The 27,463-nt window shown below is 43.4% G+C and overlaps 1 protein-coding gene across 1 annotated transcript in view; it reads right to left on the bottom strand.

Annotated features, from left to right (window-relative positions):
- Positions 1–27,218, bottom strand: part of LOC122752951 (mesothelin-like protein) — a 29,333-nt gene extending 2,115 nt beyond the window's left edge. Inside the window, exons 1-11 of the mRNA XM_043999969.1 lie at positions 27,210–27,218; positions 26,409–26,494; positions 25,157–25,400; positions 24,293–24,483; positions 18,660–18,750; positions 18,036–18,171; positions 16,367–16,611; positions 14,019–14,174; positions 9,083–9,210; positions 7,655–7,785; positions 5,256–5,350 (exon numbers count right to left, since the gene is read on the bottom strand). Coding sequence (XP_043855904.1) covers positions 5,256–5,350; positions 7,655–7,785; positions 9,083–9,210; positions 14,019–14,174; positions 16,367–16,611; positions 18,036–18,171; positions 18,660–18,750; positions 24,293–24,483; positions 25,157–25,400; positions 26,409–26,494; positions 27,210–27,218 — 1,512 coding nt within the window. The remainder of the gene's footprint in view (positions 1–5,255; positions 5,351–7,654; positions 7,786–9,082; positions 9,211–14,018; positions 14,175–16,366; positions 16,612–18,035; positions 18,172–18,659; positions 18,751–24,292; positions 24,484–25,156; positions 25,401–26,408; positions 26,495–27,209) is intronic.
- Positions 27,219–27,463: the final 245 nt, after the last annotated feature.

Below are 27,463 nucleotides of genomic sequence, written 5' to 3' on the forward strand. Positions count from 1 at the left end.
TTACAGCTTTACAAAGAACTTTCCTATCCACTCTTGGGTGGAAGCACTTTGTAAACAGCTCAGTGTTTACAGCTGTAGACAGCTCACCTCATGTAAACATGAGGGGCTATTTTTACTAGGAACAAGTCTGGCGAAGGGGCCCCATCCTCATTCTGTCTGGCTCAACCTTATATTAATTAAAGTGGACTTGCTTCCCACTGGGCACAGAAGGGGAGGAGCTTATCTTGTCTTAAAAAAAGCTTGGCAGATAATCCCTGTGAAAGTAAGGGAGAGGGGCAGCTAGATGGTGCAGTGGATAGAGCACCGGCCCTGGAGTCAGGAGTACGTGAGTTCAAATCTGACCTCAGACACTTAACACTTACTAGCTGTGTGACCCTGGGCAAGTCACTTAACCCCAATTGCCTCACTAAAAAAGAAAAAAGAAAGTAAGGGAGAAACTGTGAAAGGGTCATCTAGTCCTTTCTCCTGCATAAAAACTCTAATGCCAACTTCTATGCCTCTTGTCTGGACAGCCAACCTGGGTACCAGGTTCAATTCCATTCAACAAATATCTTTGGAGCACCTTCCTTAGGTGTAGCATTAGTCCTTACCCTCTGTTTCAAGCTCTTCCCTCTAGTCCAGAGTTCAAATCCAGGCATCCTGTATTATTTCATCTGATTCTCACAAGAGCCTTGTGTGGTCTGTACTATTGTCCCTATTTTATCAACGAGGAAGCTGAGGTTACAGGAGGTCAGGTGACTTTTGCCATTGCTATTAAGTTTCTGGGGCAGGATTTGAATTCAGGGCTATCCGACTCCAATTTGCCATTCTACCTGCTACAACGTGCCCTTATATCTGTATCTCTGATTTTAACCTCTTTCCTGAGTTTCAGCCTTAAATCTCCTGTTGCACATCTCCACTTGATGCCACCTCAAACTAAACATCTCCAGAATGGAATTTGTCGCTCTCTCTCCAAAATCTGTCCCTCCTACCCGCTCTATTTCTGTTCAAGTCTCCATCATTCTCCCAATTACTTCAGGTTTGAAACTTTGGCATTATCTATTATCTTCTCTATTTCTTTTATTTTTTTGCAGGGCAATGAGGGTCACACAGCTAGTAAAAGCCAAGTGTCTGAGTTCAGATTTGAACTCGGGTCCTCCTGAATCCAGGGTCAGTGCTTTATCTACTGCGTCACCTAGCTGCCCCATCTTTTTTCTTTCTAATCACCTCCTCACACCCAATTATATCCAATTAGGCTCTGTGGATACATCATTGGACCTAGATCTAGGAAGACCCAAGTACAAATCCAGTCTCAGACACTTACTAGTTGCATGACCTTGAGCAAGTCATTTAATCGATGTCTGCCTCAGTTTCCTCAACTGTCAAATGGGGGATAATAATAGCACATACCTCCCTGGCTTATTGTAGAATATCTGTACTTTTCAAATGCTATATAAATACCAGCCATAATAATAACAATGGCAATTATTCTTATTATTAGTTATCAAGACCTTTCAATTCGACTTCTGTTAACATCTCTAAAGTCTGTACTTTCCTTTCTACCATCACTACAACCACCGTGGTTCTGGCCTCTTCTCATTTGGATTATTTTTATAGCTTCCTACCTGATCTCCCTGCCTCCATTCTATCCTCCTTCAATTCATCCTTCACCCTGGCATTAAAGTAATCTTTGTAGGACTACTACATACAAGTCTACTTTCATCATTCCTCTGCTCCAAAACCTTCTGTGGTTCCCCATTGCCTGCTGGATAAAGTACAAGTTCCTTAGCCTGGCTTCTAGGGTCCTCTACACATTCTGGCTATAGTAAGTCACTGTCTTTTCCTATTCTCATCCTGTATTTCCCAGGCACAGTTCATTTGTTCACACTGTCCCCTCTGCTTGAAACGGACTCCTTCCACATTCTTTTGAAATCTCTCCCTTCAGGGGTGGCTAGGTGGCGCAGTGGATAGAGCACCAGCCCTGAAGTCAGGAGGACCTGAGTTCAGATTCAGCCTCAGACACTTAACACTTTCTAGCTGTGTGACCCTGGGCAAGTCACTTAACTCCAATTGCCTCATCAAAAAAAAAAAAGAAATCTTTCCCTTCAAGGCTCGGCTCGGTTGCTATCTCCTCCATGAAGTCTTCCCTGATCCTTCCCAGCTGGAAGTGATTCCTCTTTTAATCTCCTCTACTTCTCTACTTGGCCCTTTCCCCAGACATTCAGCACATGACTTGCATTATACTTATTTGTTTTATCTACCCCACGAAAGTATAAACTCCTTGATGGCAGGGATCATGACTAATTTCATCTCTTATCCCCAGGTCACAGCACAGTGCATTGTACATAGGAGGCATTTAATAAAAAGTTTTTGAATTAAGTTTATACTTTGTATTCAGCAGCAGTCTCCAAAGTGGGAACAAGGGGATCCAGGGAAGTGTGGCATGACCATGGGATTAACCAATTAGAGCTGGAAAGATGGGTCAAATCCAACACCCCCCCCCACAATAGCCGATTGTGGGACAGCTTCAACACAACCACACCTGCCCTTTATTCCATTATCTCTTTCTTTTTAATTATTATTTTTATTCCATTATCTCTTTTTTTGGGGGGTGGGGCAATGGGGGTTAAGTGACTTGCCCAGGATCACACAGCTAGTAAATGTCAAGTGTCTGAGGCCGAATTTGAACTCAAGTACTCCTGAATCCGGAGCCAGTACTTTATCCACTGTGCCACCTAGCTGCCCCCCTCCATTATCTCTTAACACTCCCCCAACTCTACCCCTTCCCACTGCCCTGAAAGCTCCTAATCTTCCCTCTTTTGCTCCAGTCACTGATTCCTCATGGCAATTATAACTTGACAGGTAGCACGAGGTACCCAGGTACCTTTGAGAATATTTACTCCCCCAACCTGCCTTCACACCCACCCAACATCCTCTCTACATATGACTTCATGGTTCAGGCTGGTGGCTTTGGAGGGTGGGCTCTGTGCTCTGGGGCACTAGCTCTCAGGGCCTTGTGGTCCCTTTCCCTACTATTTTCTGGAGTTTATATCAGATGAAAAGTTGATAATAGTTCAGATAAGGGATCAAAGATATGAAGAGGAAGTTTTCTGGGGCAGCTAGGTGGTGTAGTGGATAAAGCAGGGTCGTGGATTCAGGAGGATCTGAGTTCAAATCCAGTCTCAAACACTTGATACTAGCAGTGTGACTCTGGGCAAGTCACTTAACCCTCATTGCCCCACCAAAAAACCAAAAACAAAACAAACAAAAACTGTGAATGACCACCTCAAAAAAGGGTTATAAATCACTAATAATCAGAGAAGTTCACATTAAACCAAGTCTGAGGCATGTCTTACCCCAGGGATGTGCGGAAGCCTGCTTGAACTGGCTCCCAAGAGCCCATTGTTACATTTTCAGTGTGGGCATTTACACTTTGGACAAACTCAAGATTTGATTAATTGTTTTGTTGATGGTCTGGACTTGGAAAAGTAGTGGGAAAATGTTAATGCTGCAGATTTAACTTGAAAATGTATTGTGCACACATTCAGACAGTGGTCATTAAACATCTACCAGCATGCCCTTGCTTTACATCCATCAAATTGACAAAGATAGAAAAATTCAATATTTGTGGGACTATAAGAAAACAAAGGCAGCTAAGTGGTGCAGAGGCCTGGGCTTGGAGTCAGGAAGACTCATTTTCTGAGTACAAATCCGGCCTCACACTTATGAGCTGTGTGACCCTGGGCAAGTCATTTAACCCTGTTTGCTTTAGTTTCTTCATCTAGAAAATGAGCTGGAGAAGGAAATGGAAAATCACTCCAGTACCTTTGTCAAGAAAACCCCAAATGGGGTCATGAAGAGTCAGACACAACTGAAGAACAAATGGGAAAACAGGCATTTTAATTCACTGTTGGAATAGCTGTGAATTAGTCTAACCATTTTGGAAAATCATATGGTATTATACGATAAAATTTAAAACATTCATACCCTTTGACCCAACAATCCCACTCTTGGGTTTGTTAAAACAAAATTTATCAACAAAAAATGCCAACTCTTATTATTACTTTTTGGGGGGGGGGGCAGTGGGGGTTAAGTGACTTGCCCAGGGTCACACGGATAGTAAGTGTCAAGTGTCTGAGGCTGGATTTGAACTCAGGTACTCCTGAATCCAGGGCTGGTGCTTTATCCACTGCACCACCTAGCTGCCCCCTATTATTACTTTGTACGTAAGAAATAAGAATTTATTAAGTACATACTATAGGCTAGGTTCCGTGCTTTACAAATATTATTTCATTTGATCCTCACACTAACCAGGGGAGGTAGGTGCTATTTTCTCCATTTGGGGGTGCTATCCCCATTTACAGATAAGGAAACTGATGCACAGAGATATAAAGTGATTTACATAGTGTAACACAGCTAGTATGAGAGTGCTCTATTCGATAAGTCACAGCAGGCTCCAGATTTGTTGCTGCTGTTGGTGTTGTGGTGGTGGTGGTGGTGTCATTCAGTCATGTCTGGCTTTTCGTGATCCCATGGATCATAGCACTCAGACCCTCTATTCTCCACTATCTCCTGAAGTCCATCCAGGCTCACCTTCATTGCTTCTATGACATGATTTATCCATCTCTAGATAGCTACAAGTTTATTTGCATTCCTTAATCTGAAGTTTTGGAGGTTTTTTGGACTGTTTTATCTCACAACTAGCTAATATAATAATAATGTTTTCCATGACTACTCGTGTATAACTTATTTTGAATTGCTTGAGTTCTTGTGGGTGGGGGGTGGGAATGGAGGGAGGAAGAGAAGTTGGAACACAAAGTTTAAAAAAATTGATGTCAAAATTTATTGGATGCAGCCAAAGAGTATATAGAGAAAAATTTGTATCTCTAGATATGTCTCAATAAAATAGAGGATCAATTAATTAGGCATGCAATTAAAAAAAAACTGGAAAGAAAAAAAAGAATAAGCTCCCTGAAAGCAGGGTTCCCATCTAATTCATCTTCCTCTCTCCCTCAGAACCCTACATACAGTACACAGCAATAATGTATTGAGGGGCAGCTAGGTGGTGCAGTGGATAGAGCACCGGCCCTGGAATCAGGAGTACCTGAGTTCAAATCCGGCCTCAGACACTTAACACTTACTAGCTGTGTGACCCTGGGCAAGTCACTTAACCCCAATTGCCTCACTAAAAAAAAAAAAAATAAATAATGTATTGAATGACATCTCTTTCCCAGTCTACTGGCTAATGACTAAGGGGGCCCAAGCTGGGCACTTACCTGCAGCACCTCTGGATTGAGACTTGTGAAGGTGTCAATGTCCATAGAAATATTGTCCCGAGCCAGGTACTTCAGGTCTTCAACAGGTGCACCACCTAAATTAGTAGGAACAGAGATACCTTCATCACCTCCCTATTTGGGGCTCATGGGGAGAGGGGAAAGAGGAGGAAACAGCCCTGAGCTTAAGGCGGTACGAGGGAGCTCTATACTCCCTACTAATTCAGAATTCTTAGTTCCAGGACATAGAGCATACAGTCATTTAGCTAGGAGAGACAGAGGAGCCCCCAACACAGGTCCTGCCTTTAGGGAGCTCAGAGTCTTGGGTAGATCAAGGAGGAACAGACCTGGGCATTCACTTTTGGTATTGCTCAAACCGTCCCCAGGGCCAGGGCAGAGTGGTCTTGTTTGAAAGAAAACCTGGTCTTAAGGATGGAAGCTTAAGCTACTGTGGACAAGACCCACTTGAGAAATGATCACAGAATCGCAGAATTTGAGAGCCGGAAGTTCCATCCCTTTAATCCAATGCGTATACAAAAGGAATCCCCATTTTAACACATCCAGCAAGTGACGTCCAGACTCTGCTTAAAGACTTCCAAGGAGAGGGAACTCAGAACCACTTGGGGTAGACCATTCCCCTTCTGGATAGCTCTTATTGGTAGGAAGTTTTTCCTAAGATCAAAGTTAAATTCACCCATCACTCCTAATCCCCGTGACTGAGAGCCAAATAAAAAGAGGGATTCAAAATAGGAATTTTCTTCCCAAGGTAAGAGTCAGGGTCCAGGAAAAAGAAATGAGGCATTGCTATTACTAGTCTAATAAACTCCCTGTTATCCAAGATCTATGGATCTCCAACAGAATTATCCAAATTTATGGCTCTTCTTCCTGTCTTAGGTCTTAAACACAGCTCTCTACCCATGATCCCCTCTCCCAGAGGCAAAACTCAAGCATCCTCAGTGTGGCTGTAGAATAAAGACTAAGGAAAGGGACCCAAAACCTCAAGGCTTAGTTCATGCTTCTTCTCTTCCTCCTCTGGGAAGCCTTCCATGACCATCCATTTCGCAGTGATTTTATTGTCCCTTTAACTTCAACACTGAAAGCTTAGACCATAATCTATTTAGCCTGATATTTGAAGTTTATGCATCTAGGACTCCAGTCTTATTTCATATAACTCCTCCAAAAACACTTTGTTACCCAAACTTAAAATGCCATCTCCTTCCTCCGGTCACTTGATCAGGCCATCCTTGGGTCTAGAATGCATTTCCTCATCTCCTATTTTTATAATCCTCCTCTTCTTACTCTTAGGAGTCTTCCCTGATTCCCCCAGGGGAAAAGTATTGATTATCTTTTCAAATATTCCTTGAACACTTTGTCTGGATCTCTCTTTGGTCCCCATCACCTCCTGCCCTATTCACTTATATATTGTATTATCTCAGGTAAACCCCTGGAAAGGAGGGATGGTATCTTTTTATAATCTTTGCATCCCCTGGACCTATATTAATGCCTAGCACTTAGTAGGTACTTAATAAATGCTTGAATTTGAATTGGCACTAGTATTTGAACTTGTTTGAATCTGTATTGGTGGTGAATTTGTACTAGCATTAATAAATGCTGAATTAGAATTTGGATTGGTCTCTAACTTTTCCATGTTGGTGTCATCTCCCAGTTTTATCTTTCCCCCACTCCATCCTGCCACTCCCCTCTAAGACTGTGAGCTTCCCCAGGGACAGGACTAGAGTCTTTTTCCTTTACAAAGGTGGTGGCTATGTGGGTGGAGAGGTATATGAGAACTATCAAGGTAGAAACAAGAAGACTTGACCAGATAGATGTAGGAGGTGACACCCAGGATGTCCCAGAGACAGTTCAAATTCAGCAAGTCCAATATCAAATCCATTATCTCTCCCCCCATCCCTCATCCAAACCCTTCCTTCTTCCAGATTTTATTCTTCACCATCAAAGGTAACACCACCTTCCAATCAACAAGGTATCCTCACTCCTCTCCCTCCCTCACTCTACATGGGCAGCCAGTTGTGAAATCTTGCCATTTCTGCTTCTGCAACATCTCTTGTATTGGTCCTTTCTTTATTCACACAACTACCACTTTTATTCAGGCCCTCATCATGTGTCATGTGATCATGTAATTTAGGGTTTAGAGAGGAAGACAGAGAACTGAAGGCATTCCAAAGAAGAACAATGATTGTGGCTAAGGTATAGAGAGGTCTTCAGGGGATAGTGAGGAACCTGGCCTGGCTAGATTAGTATATGGATCTATAAGGGGGTAATAAAAGAAAAATTGAATGAGCTATAAGGTAGGGCTGGACTGTAAGGGGGCCTCAGTAGCTTGGACTTGCTTCTGGGGATATTGGGAAGAGAATGGAGATCTGATTCTAGGCAAATCTCACACAGGTAGGGTTGGATGTAGCGGTAGTAGGTGATTGTGCCATTGGACCCAGAAAAGGCCTCCTTGGCTTTCTCATATAGGTCATCCTTCCTCTCTTGAGCACAGGAGGAGATGTCCAGGGCCCCTGCCCGCCTAGAGAGAGCAAGAAGAGTCAGGGTGAGGTTGCCAGGTTCACATTCTGCCACTTTTTCCACACCCTCCTCCCACCTCCCAGGAATTCATCTTGAGCCCCATCCTACAGGCCTAACTAGCTCTGAATTAATTTCTCTCCAAAACAATTAATTTTCCCCTACTTTTTGTGGGGCAATGAGGGTTAAGTGACTTTTCCAGGGTCACACATCTAGTGTCAAGTGTCTGAGGCTGGATTTGAACTCAGGTCCTCCTGAATCCAGGGCAAGCACCACCTAGCTGACCCTCATTTCCCCCCATTTTGCAGGGGAAAGGTGACTACACTCTAAGTAGAAGTGAGGCCACTTAAAATAGTAGAAAGCAATAGTTCTGACATTTCCTAGCTGTGTAACCTTGGGCAAGTCACTTAAATTTTCTTAGCCTCAGTTTCCTCAGCTGTAAAATGCATGACCTACATCACAGGACTTCATAAGGGCTTCATCAATTGTAAATTGTCATGTAAATTCAAGCCCTTATTACTCTTCTTATATGATCATGGGATCATAGATTTAGAGATAGAATAAACTTTAGGAGCTATTGAGTACAACCCCCTAATTTTTTTTTCAGTGAGGAAACAGAAGCTGAGAATCATTAAGTGATTTGACCAGTCACATAGCTAGTAGATGAGGAAGGATTTTAACACTAATCTTCCTGATTCTAATTCCAACACTATTCACTGCAACACCCACCTGCCTTATTTAATTTACTACCTGAGCTCTAGGGAGATCTAGAGTCATGGCCACATGGCCATGATTGTGGGGCCCAATGGGAAAGCAGTGAGCCCCTTTTCTGGGTCTGTAATAAAGGAAGCAGAGCTGTCCAAAGTGGGGGTATGGTGTTAATTTCCATCTTTTCTGAATCTTCCAAAAGACCTAGAGAAGCAGGAATACACTCCCTCGACCCCTGTACCTCTTAGAATCCTGAGCTCTCTTTAAAACTCAACATTGAAGAGCCAGATCTGGGTTGGAATCCCAGCTTTGGTACTTGACTAAGATATGTGACATTGGGCAAGAAAGTCATCTTCTGGGGACTCAGTTTCTTCCTTTGTAAAATGAGGGGATTTAGACTAGATGATCTTAGAGGTCTCTTCCAAGCTCTGACATTCTGGAAGCCTATAGACTCCATTTTGGGAAATGCCAGCTACCCCAGGAAGCTCTGCCCAGTGGTCTGGCCTATGGCCTAGTTAGGTTGTGATCCAACCCTCAGCCAACTCAATCCAGGCTTTCTTTGTATTGGAGATGCTCTCCCCAGGCACACTCACCTCAACTCCACAGGCCGTATTGCTTCGATCTGCCATGGGCTCATCCAACAGAGACGGAAGCCACCAATGGCCACCAGCAGGGCCCCTGTCACAGTGCCATTCAACTCCAGGTATTTCTTGATGACAGCCTATGAAAGAGCCATGACCCCTTACTCCTGTAACAAGCCCCTTCACTTCCCCAAACGCTCTCCCATGGATTCTCCAGAGGCAACATTCTAAAGCAGAAAAGGCCTGGGACTCATAGTTAGAAGTCCTGCCTGAAGCAAAATCTTAAGTCTGCCACTCACTGACCTTGTATCTATACCACCTTAACTTCTGCCAGGCTCAGGTTCCTCACCTGTGAAATAGGGATGCTAATACTGAATCCTAGTCAACCTCACAGCATGGGGACAATTATTATCTCACTGGAACCTCACAACATCCTTCCAGGGTTGTTATCTCCATTGTGTGAAGGGGATAATTAAGACTTAGAGGAAAAGCCACTTTCTCAAGGACACACAGTGCATGGCAGAGCCAGAAAGAATAAAGTCTGGTCTCCTGTTGTAAGGTTCAATTGGGATCATGAATGTAAAGAACTTTGTGGACCTTAAAGTGTTACATAAATGCTAGTTATGGTTTTATCGTCATCATTATAATCACCACCACCACCACACCTCCTCCTCCTCCTTCTTCTTCTTCATTAGCCTCCAGTGTGATAATGACATCATTACTTGAGGTTCCTTCTGCCTTCCTTCTGAGCTCAAGCAATTTTTATAAAGCAGTACAGGAGTGGGGGTACAGCAGGGTAGCTAGGTAACACAGCAGATAAAGCACCCAGCCTGGAGTCAAGAAGACGCATCTTCCTGAGTTCAAATCTGGCCTCAGACACATACTCGTTGTGTGACTGTGGGCAAGTCACTTAACCCTGTTTGCTTCAATTTCCTTATCTGGAGAAGGAAATGGCAAACCACTCCAGTATCTTTGCCAAGAAAACCCCAAATGGGGTCACAAAGAGTGGAACATGACTGAATAACAACAACAAAAGGGGGTACTAGCAAATATTTAACAGCTAGGCTCTGCAGGAAAGAATGCACACAATAGTTTTTAAGTTTAATCTGAATTATTAACACTTTGTTAAATCTAGACAATCAACAAAATAATCAGAGAAGCCCTGATTTGCAGAGGCTATTGCTGACTAATTCTTTTTTTTTTTTTTTTTGGTGAGGCAATTGGGGTTAAGTGACTTGCCCAGGGTCACACAGCTAATAAGTATTAAGTGTCTAAGGTCAGATTTGAACTCAGGTCCTCCTGAATCTAGGGCCAGTGCTCTATCCACTGTGCCACCTAGCTGCCTCGCTGACTAATTCTTAAGGTGTAAATGATCACACTGCAAGCCTGTCCAGCCTTCCCCTGTGAGGAGAGCCCTCTACAGGAAAGGACAGGTACTGTCTCTCAGAGTGACCTGCTCTCAGTTATCCAGGGGCATAGGGTCAAATAGGTCTAGAAAGGGTAGGGATCTTAGAGGTCACTGTGTTCAACCCCTTCATTTTACAGATTATGAAATTGAAGCCAAGAGAGGTTGGGGCTTACTCAAGATCACACAGGGATTGAGTGGAAGAGCAGGTAATTGAACTCAGGTCCCAAGACTACCCTAAGTTTAGCACTCTTTCCACAACACAATGAAGTAGAGAGCAGGATTCTCCTACATTCTGGGAAAACTCCTAACATCATCTGTCCTGCCTGAGGCATAAACTCATTTTCCATTTGTTCAGCAGAGACAACCCTACTGTATTAAGTTCAGAACTTGGAACCAAGGAAGTGGTGAATAGAGAGTTGGGAGTTCACTAAAGACCAGCTGATGTAGGAGGATCCTGCTTCTAATGGTACCAGGAAGAGAAAAGTTTCTACAAAGTAGAAACCAGTCAGTTCCTCTAAGGAACAGGTTTCTGATGCTAACAACGTTCCAAAATCTGCTTCTAGCTGGACATGGCTAACACAGCTTTTAGAAGCATTTCCAAGTCACCTTTTCAGGACCTGGACAGTTCCCCTTCCTAGAGATTGGGTCAGAAGTCTTGTCCTGTTTCCCCCCCCCCCCCCCCCCCCCCCCCCCCCCGCCCCACGCACCTAGGTGAGTTGCTTGGTCATTCCCAAGCAGCAGAAGGAATGGTGGGCAATACAAATCAACATTCAGAGCTGTAACTAACTTTTCTCCATTCTGTCAAGGACAAAATGGTCACACATTGTTTCACAATTAATCAATTGGTCTTTAGTGAACTCCCAACTCTCTATTCACTACTTCCTTGGTTCCCAGTACTGAATTTAATACAGCAAGAAAAGGAGAGAAGAGGGTGATTCATTCATTCATTCATTCAATAAGCATTAGTAAGCAGCTAGTGGGCAGAGACATGAATACCTGAGTTTAAATCCTTTGGACACTTTCTAGCAGTGTGACCCTGAGCAAATCACTTAAATTTTGGCAGCCTCATTTTCCTCATTTGTTAAATGGAAATAATATCACTTATTTCTCAAGGTCGTATGAATCAAATGAGATAATATATGTGAAACCCTTTGCTATATAAAGAGCTATATAAATGAGCTATTATTAAGCACCCATTATATCCCAGGCACTGAGAATTAAAAAAACAAACAAAAACACAACAACCTCAAGGAAATCACATTCTATGGGGAAGAAGCAACATGCACATAGAAAATTAAATACAAAATAAATGCAATGTACGTACAAATGGAAGGAATCAGGCTAGGTTTATTCTAGAAGGTGGCCCCTGAGCTAAGGTATGAAGGAATTCAGGGATTCTAGAGACAGAGATGAGGAAGGGATATGTTCCAGACATGAGGTGGCCCCTGTCCTCAGGAAGCTCATAGACTGACTAAGGGGACAAAATATCGAGGGGTGGCAAAACAATATCTAACCATGCCAGTCCTTTTCTCAAAAACTTTCCAGGGCTCTCTATTCCTAAAATGTTGTTGTTCTTTAGGCATTTTCAGTTGTGCCCAACTCTTTGAGCCCCTACCAGCTCGTTTTACAGATGAGGAAACTGAGGCAAACAGGGTTAAATGATTTGCCCAAGGTTACACATGTAAGAAGTATCTGAGGCCAGATTTGAACTCAGGAAGATGAGTCTTCTTGACACTAGGCTAAGTGCTTTATCCACTGTATCACCTAGATGCATTCTACTAGACTATAATCTCCCTACTGGAAGAGACTTTATCATTTTTAGTTTTCATATCCCCGGCACCTTGTACAAAACCCTACATGTTGTAATGGAATTTATTAATTTGATCATTGACAATGCTATGCTAAGGTTTAGTAAAAATACAGCAATTCAAACAGTTAAAGAAGAGAATCCAGCTTTCCAGACCAGAGTCCAGAATCCAATTTCCTCCTGATGACATCTTACCACTTCAAGAAGACAAGAGAACTCAGAGACTTTATATGAACTGTTTTGCTTTATTAGTTTTTACTATCTCCTTTCTGTTATAATATACACTATCTGTAACATGTACTCTCTGCAGAGGCTCTCCCTTTGCAAGACTAATGTCAAAGCGTCGGTTCATGAGGACAAAAAAATCGCCCCTCTGGACAAAACTTTCCTCTCTTCCTTTTCTATATTGTTGTTCACATATTATTAGTTAGCAATAGTTATTATATTATTTTTACTGTTCCGTCAAGGAAACATTTTGTTTCTTGAGGAACAAAAGGGGGGGATGTGGTAAAAAGTTTTAACAGTCGGTTAGATAATGGAGAGACACCAGGTTTTTTTTAGGACCACCCTTTTGGGGAGGAGACCAACAGCATGAGCTACGCACACCAGTCCGCCTGCAACGCATGCCAGATTGCCTGCTGAGCACTCAACTTCCAGGGTGCGAGCTTAAAAGGCAAGGAGAGAACGGAAGTGGGGCCTTTTTTCCTGCTCTGCTGGTCTCCTGGCTGCGCTGCACAGACAGACGCGGACTGGAGTCTGACTCGGCCCGGCTCTTGGTTAACAGCACGTGCTTGACTCGGTCTCTCTCCCCAAAGGTGGCCTTCGGCTTTTGGTGAGTTTTATACGGAATATAGACTAAGCCTAGACTTAAGACGATTTGTATTGTATTTCTACTTTCCTATCCTTCTAATCAACATCACCTTGTGATTACCATGCAATAAAAGCTCTATCTAGAAAACCAGAAGCTTCTTCCATTTACTAGTCTGGGAGATAAATTAAGGGAAAGGTTAAGTAGGGTAGATTTATGATCTAATATCCAATTTTAATCTCACAATGTACAGTTATCCCTCCCACATTATCACTTTTCCCATCTCAATTTCAATTAATCACAGGTTGGCATAAGAAATTAAAGAGGAATTTGGGGGGGAGTTTTGCAGAAGCTCCAGATGACACACAAAGTCCAGCAAGTGACGCAGAAATGTTTGGAAACTCAGAAATGTATAAAATACATGTATAGTATTGCATAATATCAAAATATTTTATCTTTTAATGTTGCAAACACCCCATAAAAGAAAAAGAAAAAAAGCAGGCTTCTCTGGTTTGAAGGGAAGGCCAAAAAATTTTACATGGATTTTCCAGCTATGGGGGGTGCAGCATACCTAATCCCTAGATGTGGAAGGGATAAGTGTAATAGGCACTTAATAAATGTTGAACTGAATTAATTTGCTTTGAATTGAATTGAAGACAGACTCAACAGACAAAGGATGATGACTTAGAGGAAAGAGCCCAGTTCTATACTAAGGGTCAGGATCCAGTTCTGAGTTTACCACTGACTCATGGTAGGACCTCAGGCAAGTCACTAAATCTCTCTAGACCTCAGTTTCTTCATCAGCAAAATGATGGGGCAAGGGGGAAGAGGGATCAAACTTGATCCCTAAGGTTCCTCCAAGCTCTATCATCATCTTATCTTACCTCTATCACAGGACAGTGGACTCAAGTGCTAACTCCCTTACCTGAGTCTGGTTTTCCATAGCTACATCAGAGCCCAGCAAAGCCACCACGGTGTCCCCAGATGTGATGTTCCAACGACTGATTTCATCATTGGAGTACAAGTAGACCAAAGAGGCAATCAGCTTCAATTGGTCCTCTGGTACACCCCCTGGATAGATCTGGGAAGGAGAGAGAGAGAGTGGTCCAATCAGTATGGAAAAATGAGGGCTCCTATCACCCAACCTTTTGTCAATAAACTTCTAGGACAAGACCCCTTACAGAAACTACATCTTCATATATGCAAACAAAGGGTCCCCGTTTATTCTGCTAGGTACAATCACACTTATGTCATGATATTCTCCTAGTCCAGAGAAGTACCCCATTGCTGAATTAGATCAAGGTCCAATTTCTCTGACTAATATTCATGGACCTTCACAGTCTGATCTCAACTTCTCTCTCTAGCCATGCACCCTCTGTTCTTTCTTTTTTTTTCTGGTGAGGCAATTGGGTTAAGTGACTTGCCCAGGGTCACACAGCTAGTAAGTGTCAAGTGTCTGAGGCCAGATTTGAACTCAGGTTCTCCTGAATCCAGGGCCAGTGCTCTATCCACTGTGCCACCTAGCTGCCCCACACCCTCTGTTCTTTTTTTTTTTTTTTTTTAGTGAGACAATTGGGGTTAAGTGACTTGCCCAGGGTCACACGGCTAGTACGTGTTAAGTATCTGAGGCTGGATTTGAACTCAGGTCCTCCTGACTCCAGGGCCGGTGCTCTATCCACTGAGCCACCTAGCTGCCTCCATACCCTCTGTTCTTATCAGGCTAGTCTCTGCACCAAGGCTATAACCTCACAGGCACATTCAGAGGCAATGAAGCATTTGTGGACATGTGGATCTCTGCTTTTAAAAAAGTCCTTCATTCTGACCACACAATTACTTAGGAAGGAGACCTTGAGCCACAGTCTCTGGAGTCCAGAAAACCAGGAATTTCTGGGGTTAAAGGGCACTCTGCACTCTCACACTCCTGCCAAGGACATTCTTTTTTATGTGGTATCAGTGTAGGGGAGTAAAAGGAGGGGAATATGTCCTACATCCTCTGCCACGGGGTTCCTAAGCTGTCAGTCAGCATTGGCAATGTTTTAACACTCAAATAAAAAACTATAATTGGATGTCTTTATACCAATTCACAGCTTAGTTAGCCAGTGACAAGGTGGGAAAGGGGGGAGAGAGGAGAAGAAGAAGAAGAAGAAGAAGAAGAAGAAGAAGAAAAAGAAGAAGAAGAAGAAGAAGAAGAAAGAAAGAAAGAAAGAAGAGGAGGAGGAGGAGGAGAGGAAATGGTCTCCTTCTTCCATTTTTACTTGTCCATAACTATTTCTGAGATCTTGCCAACATACAATTTTTGTATGCATAACTTCATTTCCCCCCAGGTGATTACATTCATCCTGCCTCTGCTTTGCTAAGATGGTTCTTCTTCATCCCAGATATTGAGGGGTGACATAAGGGTCACTGGAAAATCCCCACACACTCCAAAACATCTTCACACCCTCCTATCATGGTACCATTAGAGCTTCACCCCTTAGAGGTAACCATTGCCTTATCTTGGCTCTGCTTTTAAAAAATGAATGTTCATTACCTCCAAACATGAATAACGCAGGGCTACAGTGTGCTGAGTCTAACCAACACTTTCCTCAGAGATTGATGGTGTAAGGGGCTAAAATTCTAGCTAGTCTGTCTAAAATATCTAATGAGTGGTCACCAATAAATTATAAGCTTTAGCAAGAGTTAGACTTTTAAGCATTTATTAAGGAGAATAAAAATTTGGTGAAAAGAAAGGGGGGGCAGCTAGGTGGCACAGTGGATAGAGCACCGGCCCTGGAGTCAGGAGTACCTGAGTTCAAATCCGGCCTCAGACACTTAACACTTATTAGCTGTGTGACCCTGGGCAAGTCGCTTAACCCCAATTGCCTCACTAAAAAAAAAAAAAAGAAAGGGGAAGGCCTAGATTCATCTATCTATTAAAGGGAGAGAACATTTCTAGCTCCTTTCTCCACCCGAGGCCTGAGGAAAGAGTGCAAGAGAGCCAGCCTTACCCCCTCTTCCTCCCACAAGCAAACATCACTTCCTGATGCCAAAGAAAAGCTGCATGGCCTTGCCCTCAGAGGCCTTCTCCTCATGGTGGAGCTTTCCTACAGTAAGTCTCCAGCAGGCGGTGTCATTCCAATCATTACAATGGGAAAGTAATAGAAGGAAGACCTAGGGTCCCGGGAAGACAAGACTAGTAAAGAAGGAAGATGCCCCCAAAGAAGGGGGCAGCACAGCATTCCAGGGACAATCTTTGCCAGGGTCATATTCCCACCATCCAGAGGTGGCCAGTACCTCACTGAGTTTCCCCTTGACAACACGTTGGCACTCTCTTGGCAGAGGGTGCTGGAGCAGTGGGTTGAGGTTAGCTTTCAGGACCTTGGTTCCCAAGCAAGACTTGAGCTGTGTGCAGTCATAACGGACCATGAACAATTCATCCTGGAGCACCTGAGCTGTGATATTTCCACGATTGCATCTTCTTCCTGGGGTCCAAGAGGCAGATGAAGAGAGGAAGTGAGACTTGTTCCTCAGCGACAACCCTAAACCATTCCAAAAGCTCAACTCTGACTCTCAACTGAAACCTAACTTCTGCCCAACCCCCACCAGCTGCAACCTTGACTTCAACTCCAGCACCATCCAAAAATCCAGCCCTAGCCCTAACCCAAAGCCTAATCCTGATGTCAACCAGAGAGCAAACCTAATCCCAATCCCAACTTCAGCTCCATATCTAACTCTAATCTAACTCCCATATCCCATCAGACCTTATCAGACTTCTTATATCTAACCCATTAATTAGACTCCTAGCCAGAACTTGCCAAGCCCCACCAGACCCCTAGTGCATCAAACCTATAACCTTAATTCCATATCTAACCCCAACTCACTTTAACCTTTATTCCAACCTGAGATATAACCTAAATGCAACCGAGATCTCCTATTAACTTCAAAGCTAACCTCATTTTTAGTTTCTAACTTTAACTTAAGTCACTAACCTTAACTCTGAACCCCAGTCTCAAGCCCAAACTCAGCCCTAACCCCAGCATGATCCATGAACCTAGCTGCAATCTCTTTTCTTGTGTGTGTATGTGTGTGTGTGTGTGTGTGTGTGTGTGTGTATGTGGCAATTGGGGTTAAGTGACTTGCCCAGGATCGTACAGCTAGTAAGTATCTGAGACAGGATTTGAACTCAGGTCCTCTTGACTCCAAGGCTGGTGCTCTATCCATTGCACCATCTAACTTTCCCCTTCCTCCTTTCTAAAGCCTAGTTCTCCTCATAACTTTTCCCCCCCAGAATCGTCCTCTGCCACAACATCCTTTTTTCAAACACTTTCTCTTCCCCACAGTTTCTTCCCTTTTTGACTTCCTTTTCTTTCTTCCTACAACCTCCTCTCCCTGGACTCTTCCTTTCATTTTCTCCTTCCTTTCATTCCATTCTCTCTGCTTTCATTTTCTCTCCTAGAAAACTGTCTTGAAAGGCAGCTGGTAGAATAGTGGATAGAACTGGGCCTGGAGCCAAGAAGATTTGAGTTCAAATCCAGCCTCAGATACTTACTAGCTGTGTGACCTGGGCAAGTCACTTAACATCTATTTGCCTCAGTTTCCTCAGTTGTAAAATGAGGATAATCAAGGCATCTACTTCAGGGCTGTGGTGAGGATCAAATGAGATAATATTTGTAAAAGCACTTGACACAGTACCTGGCACATAGTAGATGCTATGTAAATACTTATTCCCTTCCTGTTTCCTTTCCCCTTTTGCAAAAACCACAGAACATACAGGATATATCCAGTTGGTTCCCCTACCTTGAGATCATCCCCATTTCCTCTTGGCCCTGGTCTCAGAGCAATAATTCTTTTCCCTTACTTATCTAGAAGCAAAAAGTCAACCAGAGAAGGGCCCCTATCTGACCCCAGACTGATCATGGGGAACCCTGGGGAATGGGGTCAGAACCCAAGGCCTTCCACTAACCTGCCTCCCGGTTGGCTCTTGACAGTGACAGTTCCTGAGCAAGGTAGGAATCAACAAAGCTCTGGACACGGTTCTTTGGCAAGCTTCCTGCTTGGTATCTAGTGACTACACCCCGAAAGAAATCCTTACTCACCTCCTGAGGCAAGAGAGAAAGTGCAGATGAAATGGTTCTCATCATTTCCTCCATGTTAATTCATCAATGGCCAGAATTTATCAGTCAATCACTCAATAAGCATTTGTTAAATACCTGCTATGTGCCAGGTCCAGTGCTAGGTAATGAAGATATGAAGACAAAAACAAAATATTCCCTGCCCTCAAAAAGCTTACATTCTATTAAGGGATACTATATAGATAGATAGATAGATAGATAGATAGATAGACACATATATACATATAGATATATATATATAGAGAGAGAGATGAGATAAATGCAAGATAAATTGGGAAGGGAGGCACCAGCATTGAGAAGGACCAAGAAAGGTTAAAGGTGTTGTAATAGGTGTACCCTGAGCAGAGTTTTGAGGGACACAAGGAACTCTAAAGATCTTCTCCCATTAGCTTATGCAGCCTCTTATTCTCAGCCAGGGTCCCATGTCTAGCCCCCAACCTCTTCAGGGTCCCTACCTTATTCACCATCTTCCATAGAGTAGCATTTACATAAAATGCCAGGGATCCAAGACTCCAAAGTCTGTCAAGATTCCAGGATCCAGGAGCCCTGTGTCACAAAGGGAAAAATAAAGGGATGGAAGATTTGGGGAGGGAAGTTCCTTTGACTGTGGGGCCTGGGCTCCAATATTAGTTGGAAGAAATTGGTACAGGGACATGAGATATAAGGAAATAACTTGGTTTTTGTGGCTTATGTGATGGGTTGAATTATTCAGCTTTTTGGAGATGATAGGAACCCCAGACCTATTTCATTTTTTCTTTTCTGTTCCTGTGAACAGAGTAGGCAAAAGTTAATTAACTCATGGTTGCAGTAAGAATGTGGGCAGTACTCCTCCAAATTTGCCATGTGATCAGAAGGCTTCTTAAATGACTGAAAATGAGCCTGTGATTATAGCTTGGACCAAAGAGCTCTGACCGGAGTATCCGAGTTAGGCTAATCCTAAATGATAAGGGCATATTTTGGACAATAGATGCTATTTTTGTCCGGGGTTGCTAGATGGTATGGCATTGGGACTGACAACCTAGAATAGAACATGGGAAACTGAGCCTGGGGAGGATAAGGAAATTAGTTATGGTCCATCCATTCTGTACCTAGGCAATTTTCTTTTTCACACTGCCAGGCATATTATTTCTGAATTAGTATAGTTATCCCTTCAACATCATAACTTTTCTCATTGTGGTTTTGATATATCACGGGTCAGCATAAGAAATTAAATGGGAATTTTTTTGTGGAAGCCACAGATGACATCACGCAAAGGCCATCAGATGACACACGAAGAGTTTAGAAATTCAGAAATGCATAAATCTATGTATAATATCATATAATATCAACATATTTATCGTTTAATACCATAATAATTCAGACTTTTTCACTAGGCAGAATCTTAAATGATATCAAGTACCTTTCATTTGAGCCCAAAGTCTTATTTCTCTATAGGCTTGTAAACACCAGTCTGACAAAAGATTTTTATGGGCATTGGCCCAACCCCTGTAATGTAGAAGGGAAAAATCTTTTCCCTTTTAAATAAATCCTTTAAAAATACTTATGTGTTGTGCAGTATGTAAGCAGATAGGGTCATCAGGCAGAGAAGACCCGGTTATAGTAATGGCAGAAGAACTAGGTCCAGCAGATCTCTGAACCCAGGAAACCTCTGGATCAGGAAGGTCCAGGTGCTTTGGGCCTCAGGTTGAGGATTAGAGACTAGTGAAAGTTTAGAATTTTGCAAAAGAGAAAGCCCTGGGGTCAAAGCCTAAGGGCCCTTGTTATTGTTCCTAAGAGGAAAAGCTGGTATTTGTAGAAAGCATCAATAAATGAGACCCAAGGCCCAGGCTGAATCCATGTTTGGTTTTTTTTTTTGGTGAGGCAATTGGGGTTAAGTGACTTGCTCAGGGTCACACAGCTAGTAAGTGTCAAGTGTCTGAGGCCGGATTTGAACTGAGGTACTCCTGAATCCAGGGCCAGTGCTCTATCCACTGCGCCATCCAGCTGCCCCTGAATCCATGTTCTATATGGCATTTGGGCAATGACACTCTTTCTTTCTTTCTTCCTTTCTTTCTTTCTTCCTTTCTTTCTTTCTTCCTTTCTTTCTTTTTTTGTGAGGCAACTGGGGTTAAGTGACTTGCCCAGGGTCACACAGCTAGTAAGTGTTAAGTGTCCGAGGTCAGATGTGAACTCAGGTCCTCCTGAATCCAGGTGGATGAATGAGCAAACCCCAAATCCCAGAACCTCCTATTTGGAAGAGACCTCAGTGGTCGCTAAGTCAAACCAGTCGTTAGACTCCAAGTTCCTGAAGGATAAAGAATGAGGGTGATATCTAATGAGCCTGCCCAGGGGCTTACACAGGTCTGTGCACATTGGAGGGCTCCAGTAGAAACCTGCTGAATGAATAAGGGAATGACCGAATAAGCAAATGAGTGAATAAAAGAATGTTCCAGAGTTTTCATAGTGTGCCAATCTCTCTCCGGGTGAGCCAGAGATTTGGAAATGGCCAAGTGAATTTGATCCCTGTATACACCTAAATCAAAACCTTCAGCTTCTCTCCCTCCACCCTCTTCCCAATCCACCATATATATATATATATATATATATATATATATATATATATATATATATATATATATATATATATATATTCAAAATCTACTGTGTGAGGAGCTCCATAATCCAGTTTGGAGATCTAATATGGTGCCATCCTTCAGAGAAGATGATGACACGGCTGCTTCACCAAGCCAATGGACCATAGGCATTTCTTTATTTTTTTTTCACAAGCATTTCTTAAACATTTACTTTGTGCCAGGTACTGTGCTAAGCTCTGGGGATAAAAAGAAAGGCAAAAATGTGTTTCCTGACCTCAAGGAGCTCATATTCTAAAGGGGGGATTAATGTACATGTAAAATATAAATAGTATATATACTATAAATACTATATATATTTAAAAAAAAATTTTTTTTTGGTGAGGCAATTGGGGTTAAGTGACTTGCCCAAGGTCACACAGCTAGTAAGTGTTAAGTGTCTGAGGCCAAATTTGAACTCAGGTCCTCCTGACTCCAGGGATAGTGTTCTATCCACTGTGCCACCTAGCTGCCCCTAAATACTATATATACTATAAATAGTATAAATGGGAGGTCATCTCAAAGAGATTACTAGCAGTTTTGTTGGGGTGGGGGGGCAGAGAGGATGACTTGGGCCTCTTGCAGAAGATGGGATTTGAGTTGAATCAAAGGAAGCCAGGAGATGGAGGTGAGAGGAGATTCTATTCAGGCATAGGGGATAGACAATGCAAAGACACATTAACAAGAGATAGAGTGTCTTGTGTGAGGAACAGCAAGAGGGCCATTGTCCCTGGATCATAAAGTAAGTGGAGAGAAGTAAAGTGTAAGAATGGAGCAGCTAGGTGGTGCTGTGGATATAGCACTGGGATTGGAATCAGGAAGACTCCCATGAGTTCAAATCTGCCCTCAGATGTTTACTAGCTATGTGACCCTGGGCAAGTCACTGTTTGCCTCAGTTTTCTCATCTGTAAAAATGAACTGGAGAAGGAAATGGCAAACCACACTATAGTATCTTTGCCAAGAAAATCCTAAATAAGGTCATGAAGAGTAAGACATGACTGAAATAACTGAACTACAAAGTGGAATAAGACTAGAAAGGTAGAAAGAGGGGCAAGGTTGTAAAGGCCTTTAAAAGTCAAATGTAGGGATTTTCTATTTAATCCTAGAGATAATAGGGGACCATTACAATTCTTTTTTTGGTGGGGCAATGAGGGTTAAGTGACTTGCCCAAGGTCACACAGCTAGTAAGTGTTAAGTGTCTGAGGCCGGATTTGAACTCAGGTCCTCCTGAATCCAAAGCTGGTGCTTTATTCACTGCGCCTCCTAGCTGCCCCCGGGGACCATTACAATTTATTGAGTAGGGGGATGATATCGTCAGATTTGAACTTTAGGAAGATCACTTAGGCAGGTGAGTGGAGGATTGACTAGAATGGGCAGAGACTTGAAATATGGAATCCAACTGGAATGATATTGCAATTGTCTAGGCATGAGGTGATGAGGGGGCAGCCATGTGAGCAGAGAGAAGGGAAAATACATGAGAGATGCTGTAAAGGTAGAAATAATGAGATTCGGCAAGAGGATGGATATATGGAGGGAGTACAAGAGAGGTGTAAGAGATGATATTGGGTTGTGAGCTGGAGTGCCTGGGAGGAAGGTGATACCCTTGATAATAACGGGTCAATTAGAATGTAGGTGTGTGTGTGGGGGTGGGGTGGGGTGGGGATGATAATGAGTTCTGTTTTGGATTTGCTGAGTTTGAATGATTCACAGTGCATCCAGTTCAAGATATCCAATAAGAACTTGGTAATGCAAGACAAGAGGTCAGGAAAGAGGTTAGGACTGGATAAATAGATCTAAGAATTATCTACATAAAGATGATTGAATCCTTGGAAAGTGAGGAGATCACCAATGGAAGTAGTATTGAGGTAGAAAAGGAGGGAGGCCAAGGACAGACCCTTAGGGTCCAACCTGTGATTAGCAGCTGTGACCTGTAGGAAGAAACAGAAAAGGAAACTGAGAAAGAGCAGTTATATGGGTAAGAGAAGAACTAGAAGAGAAAGAGAGACTGTCCAGGGATCTACAGAATCAAATTTTGCAGAGAGATCACTAAAGATGAGAATTGAGGAAAGGCCTTTAGATTTGGCAGTTGGGAGATAATTGGTCACTTGAGAGAGAGCAGTTTCATTTGAATGACAAAGTTGGAAGCTGGACTTCAGAAGGTTTAGAAGAGAGGAAATAGAGGCCCTAATTATTGTCAGCTTTCTCAATGAGTTCAATCACAAAAGGGAGAAGAAATATAGCAGGGATGGTTGGATCAAGTGAGTGTCTTTTAAGGATGGAAGAGACATGAGCATGTTGGTAGGCATCAGGAAAACAGAGAGGAAAAAGAAGGAAATTACAGATTAGGGAGCAGGGCTGACAGAGCCGGCAATCTGCTGGAGATGATGGGATGGAGTGTCATCAAAGGTGCACGTACACGGGTTTGCCTCACTGAGGAAAAGGACCTCTTACTTCTCTGCAGAAGACAAGGGTGAAGGAGGAGATAGTGGGGGAAGATGGCTGAGTGATGTGAGATGAGGAAGAGGGGAGAAGAGAGATCTGTGAATGACAACAGCATTAGGGGATGAGCGGTATCCCTAGAAGTGAATATGGGCTGCATTAAGCTAGCCACATTCTCACCCGATACAGTCTTGTGTCCAAACATAGACATTTGTAGGACCGCTGGTGGAGTTCAGGTGTCAGTCTAACAATGGATTCAGGGCTTAGTCTGGGGCCAGGGGTAGAGGGCTTGATCTTGGGTTGGGGAACAGAGTGAAGCTTATGGGACCATATAGGGATCAAACCCTTGGCTTTGGACTCATTATGATCATACTCTAACCCAGGGGTTCTTAACCCTTTGTATCATGGATCCTTTTGGGAGTCTGGGATACCCCTTATCAGAACAATGTTTTTAAATGCATAATATAAAATACCCAGGATTACAAAGGAACCAATTATATGAAATAAAGCATCCAGGTTCATAGACTCTTTAATATCTCTCCACAGACCCCTTGGGTGGGCGTGCGTTGTGACTTAAAAACCCCTGCTCTAACTACCCCAGTAGTTAACCAACCACAAAACCATAGCTGTTCAATTAACCAGGTAAATTCCAAATCCCTGTGTCCCTTGGAACACTTGATTTGGCCTGAGAGTCTCATAGAATGTCAGAGCTACAAGGGTCTCATGGCACCAACTTCCTTATTGTATAGAGTAAGAAATAGAGGCCCAGAGAGGGAGATGTGGCTTGGCGATGGCCACACAACCAGCCAGTGTTTGTTGAGTGGGTTAGCATAGAGTGGATGTTCTTTTTTTTTTTTTTTTGCAGGGCAATGAGGGTTAAGTGACTTGCCCAGGGTCATACAGCTAGTAAGTGTCAAGTGTCTGAGGTCATATTTGAACTCAGGTCCTCCTGAATACAGGGCCAGTGCTTTATCCACAGCGCCACATAGCTGCCCCCACCCTGGATGTTCTAAAGCAGCATCGATATTTGGGCAGCCTACCCCACTGACGTGGCCCCACTGTGAAGGAGCTCATTGAGGGCTTCCCGCTGTCCTGCTGTAAGCTGGGAGCAGAGTTTCAGGTTGTCCAGGATGTGGGGGTCTGAGTCCAGAATGACAGCTGGTTCCATGTCACAGACCAAGCCACCCAAGGTGCTCAGGTGCTCTTTGCTCAGATTGGTACCTGGATGTCCCTGTAAAGTCAAAAAGAGGGAAAACAGAGGAGTGAACCATCAGATATTAGAAATAGAAGACTTCCCTCCTGGTGTTAGCCTATATAAAGGCACGAGGGGGGCAGATAAGATGTCATGTATGGAGAACATCAATGAGGCTAATTTGTTTGGACCATCAGGTACACTAGGGGATATAATGTGTAATCATCCTAAAAAGGTAGGCCAGACTTTGAAGAACTTGAAATACCAAACAGAGAAATTTAAATATTATCCCAAGGGCAATGGGGAGCCACTGAAGTTTCTTGAGCAGGGGAATGAATGCATACTCTTCTTCTTCTGCCCTAATCATCAATGACACATTTGCTCTCTGAGCCTCAGTTTCCTCCTCTGTCAAATGAGGGATTTGAACTAGATGACCTCTCACATTCTTTCCAGCTCAAAATTCCATGAATACAATAATCAAGATGGTGAAATTAAGGTTCAGAAATCACACTGCAAGTTAGTGGCTAAACTAGGGCTAGAATTCAGATTCCCTAACTCCTGACTCAGGACTCTTTTGGCTACAGTCATGATTTTTTTTTACCAGCACTTCTCTTTCCTTTCCAGCACCATGTAATTTTCTCCCAGGGACAGTCCCTATTTCCCTCCCCACCTTTGGTATCTTCCTGGGATACGAGGGGAGAAATGTCTGTACCAGACAAGCCAGGGACATGTTCAGTAACTCCCTCTTCTGAGCAGACAATCCAGACAGGAGGTTAAGGTTCCCCTGGGAGGCCCTGCTGACAAACGCTCGGCACTTGGCTCTGTCCACTTTTCTCAAGCTGTCAGAAATGCAAATTGTTGTTAAGTTGCCACTGAGGTCCAAAGCTTTCCCCTTCTTCCCATCTCCCCTACCCAGTCCACATGGGAGAATCTGGCTGCATGGAGGAGGCTGCATCCTAGGGAATGTCAAGGGGAAGAGCTCTGGGGATACAGAGTTTATGGCAAAGACTGCCTGGGTATCACACCCAGCGGTGGGAGATAGTAAGCTCCCTATTACGAGGAGAGTTCCATCAGAGACTAAATTACTTTCTTTTTTCTTTCTTTTTTTTTGTGAGGCAATTGGGGTTAAGTGACTTGCCCAGGGTCACACAGCTAGTAAGTGTCAAGTGTCTGAGGCCGGATTTGAACTCAGGTCCTCCTGAATCCAGGGCTGGTGCTCTATCCACTGCGCCACCTAGCTGCCCTGCACTAGATTACTTTCTATTTGGGAGGCTCAGGTTGGATGAGAGGTCTCTTCCAGCAGCCCTGAACACTTAGGATTTAAAATTTTTTTTTCCTTTTTTTTTTCAGGGCAATGGGGGTTAAGTGACTTGCCCAGGATCACACAGCTAGTAAGTGTCAAGTGTCTGAGGTCAAATTTGAACTCAGGTCCTTCTGAATCCAGGGCCAATGCTTTATCCACTGCGCCACCTAGCTGCCCCCAGGATTTTATGATTCTATCCCTTTTCTGTTCCAAGTAGCCACCAGAGAGAGGACAGCCTAAATGTGTAACCTAAAGGAATGGGAGCATCTCAAACACTGTTATAAGTGTGTAAGGGATAATTGGTGGGGAAAGGCTAGAAAGTGTTTCATTTTGACCCTCTCCTAACACTTCATCCATTCGTGGCTAAGTTGGGTAAATTCCCATTTGATACAATAGATAGAGTGTTAAATGTGGAGTCAGGAAGACCAGAATTCACATCCTACCTCAGACATTTGCTAGCTGTGTGACCCTGGGCAAGTCATTTAACCTCTGTTTGCCTCAGTTTCCCCATCTGTAAAATGGGAGTAATGATAGCACTGACCTCACAGAGTTATTGGGAGGATCAAATGATATAACATTTATAAAGTGCTTTGTAGACCTTAAAACATTATATAAATATTATTATGATTGTTATTATTAATCTTGTTCGGGGGACACTCACTCATAGAAGAGCAGTAGATCCGGTGGATAGTCAGCAAAGTCATTTGTCAGGTTATGGAGAGCCAGGAGGTTTGCCATACAACTCAGCTAGAAGAGAAGAACAGACAGTGGGCAGAGGGGAGAGGCATAGCCACTCCACAGCCATCAAAGGGCATTCATGCATCACAACTCCATCCTGTCCCAGTGAACAGGAACACCACACTGGGATTCCAGGAACTCAGGCCTTGGGTCTGCCTCTGAATAGTTGAACAAGGTACTTTCACTCTCATCCGTCTAAAGGCTTTGGATGGTTGTGAGTGGTGGGATCTTGTAGGAGGGGGAGAAAAGCAGGTCTGCTTTGACAGGCCAGGCCTGAGAGAGCAACATCTAATGGAGAGACTCTATCTGGGGCTTTCCCCAGCCCTTCCTCCTTCTGGGACCTCAGGGACCCGAGCAGAGAGCTGGGAGGGGGTAGGGATTGGGCCGGGTGTCCCTGATCAGGAGAGGAAATGAGCCAGAAGAAATAGCCTTTTTTCAGCACTTAGCAGCGAAAGGCCCCCTGGAAGGGAAAGTTGGCCCAGCCTGGTACCCAGGGATCTGGCCTCAGAGGATCTTAGCTTGAATCATATGCTGAACTAGAAACCTGAGTGTATTACTTGGCATACCTTTACCTGAGTGCATATTACCTGGCCATGTCATTACCCGAATACATTGCATAACACAGCTGAGCTCATTACCTGGCATATATTACCTGAGCACATAACATCTGGCACAACCTGGTCTGGCATCCAACTTTACCAGAATGTATTATCACCTGACATACCTTCACCATGGATGCATTATCCACATCAGGTAGGCACATACCACACTAAAACCACACAGACTTGGCACACTATTACCTGGCCACATCTTTATCTGAATACAGTACCTGGAATACCTTTACCACAAACATATTACTTGGCACCTAAGGCCATATTTAATTGGCACATTAATTATACCTTTGCCTAAATAGATTACCTAGGGATGGGTAGGTGGCAAAGTGGATAGAGCACTGGACCTGGAGTCAGGAAGACTCAT

This window comes from Dromiciops gliroides, chromosome 1, assembly GCF_019393635.1.
Source record: "Dromiciops gliroides isolate mDroGli1 chromosome 1, mDroGli1.pri, whole genome shotgun sequence".
In the NCBI taxonomy this organism is placed as follows: Eukaryota; Metazoa; Chordata; class Mammalia; order Microbiotheria; family Microbiotheriidae; genus Dromiciops; species Dromiciops gliroides.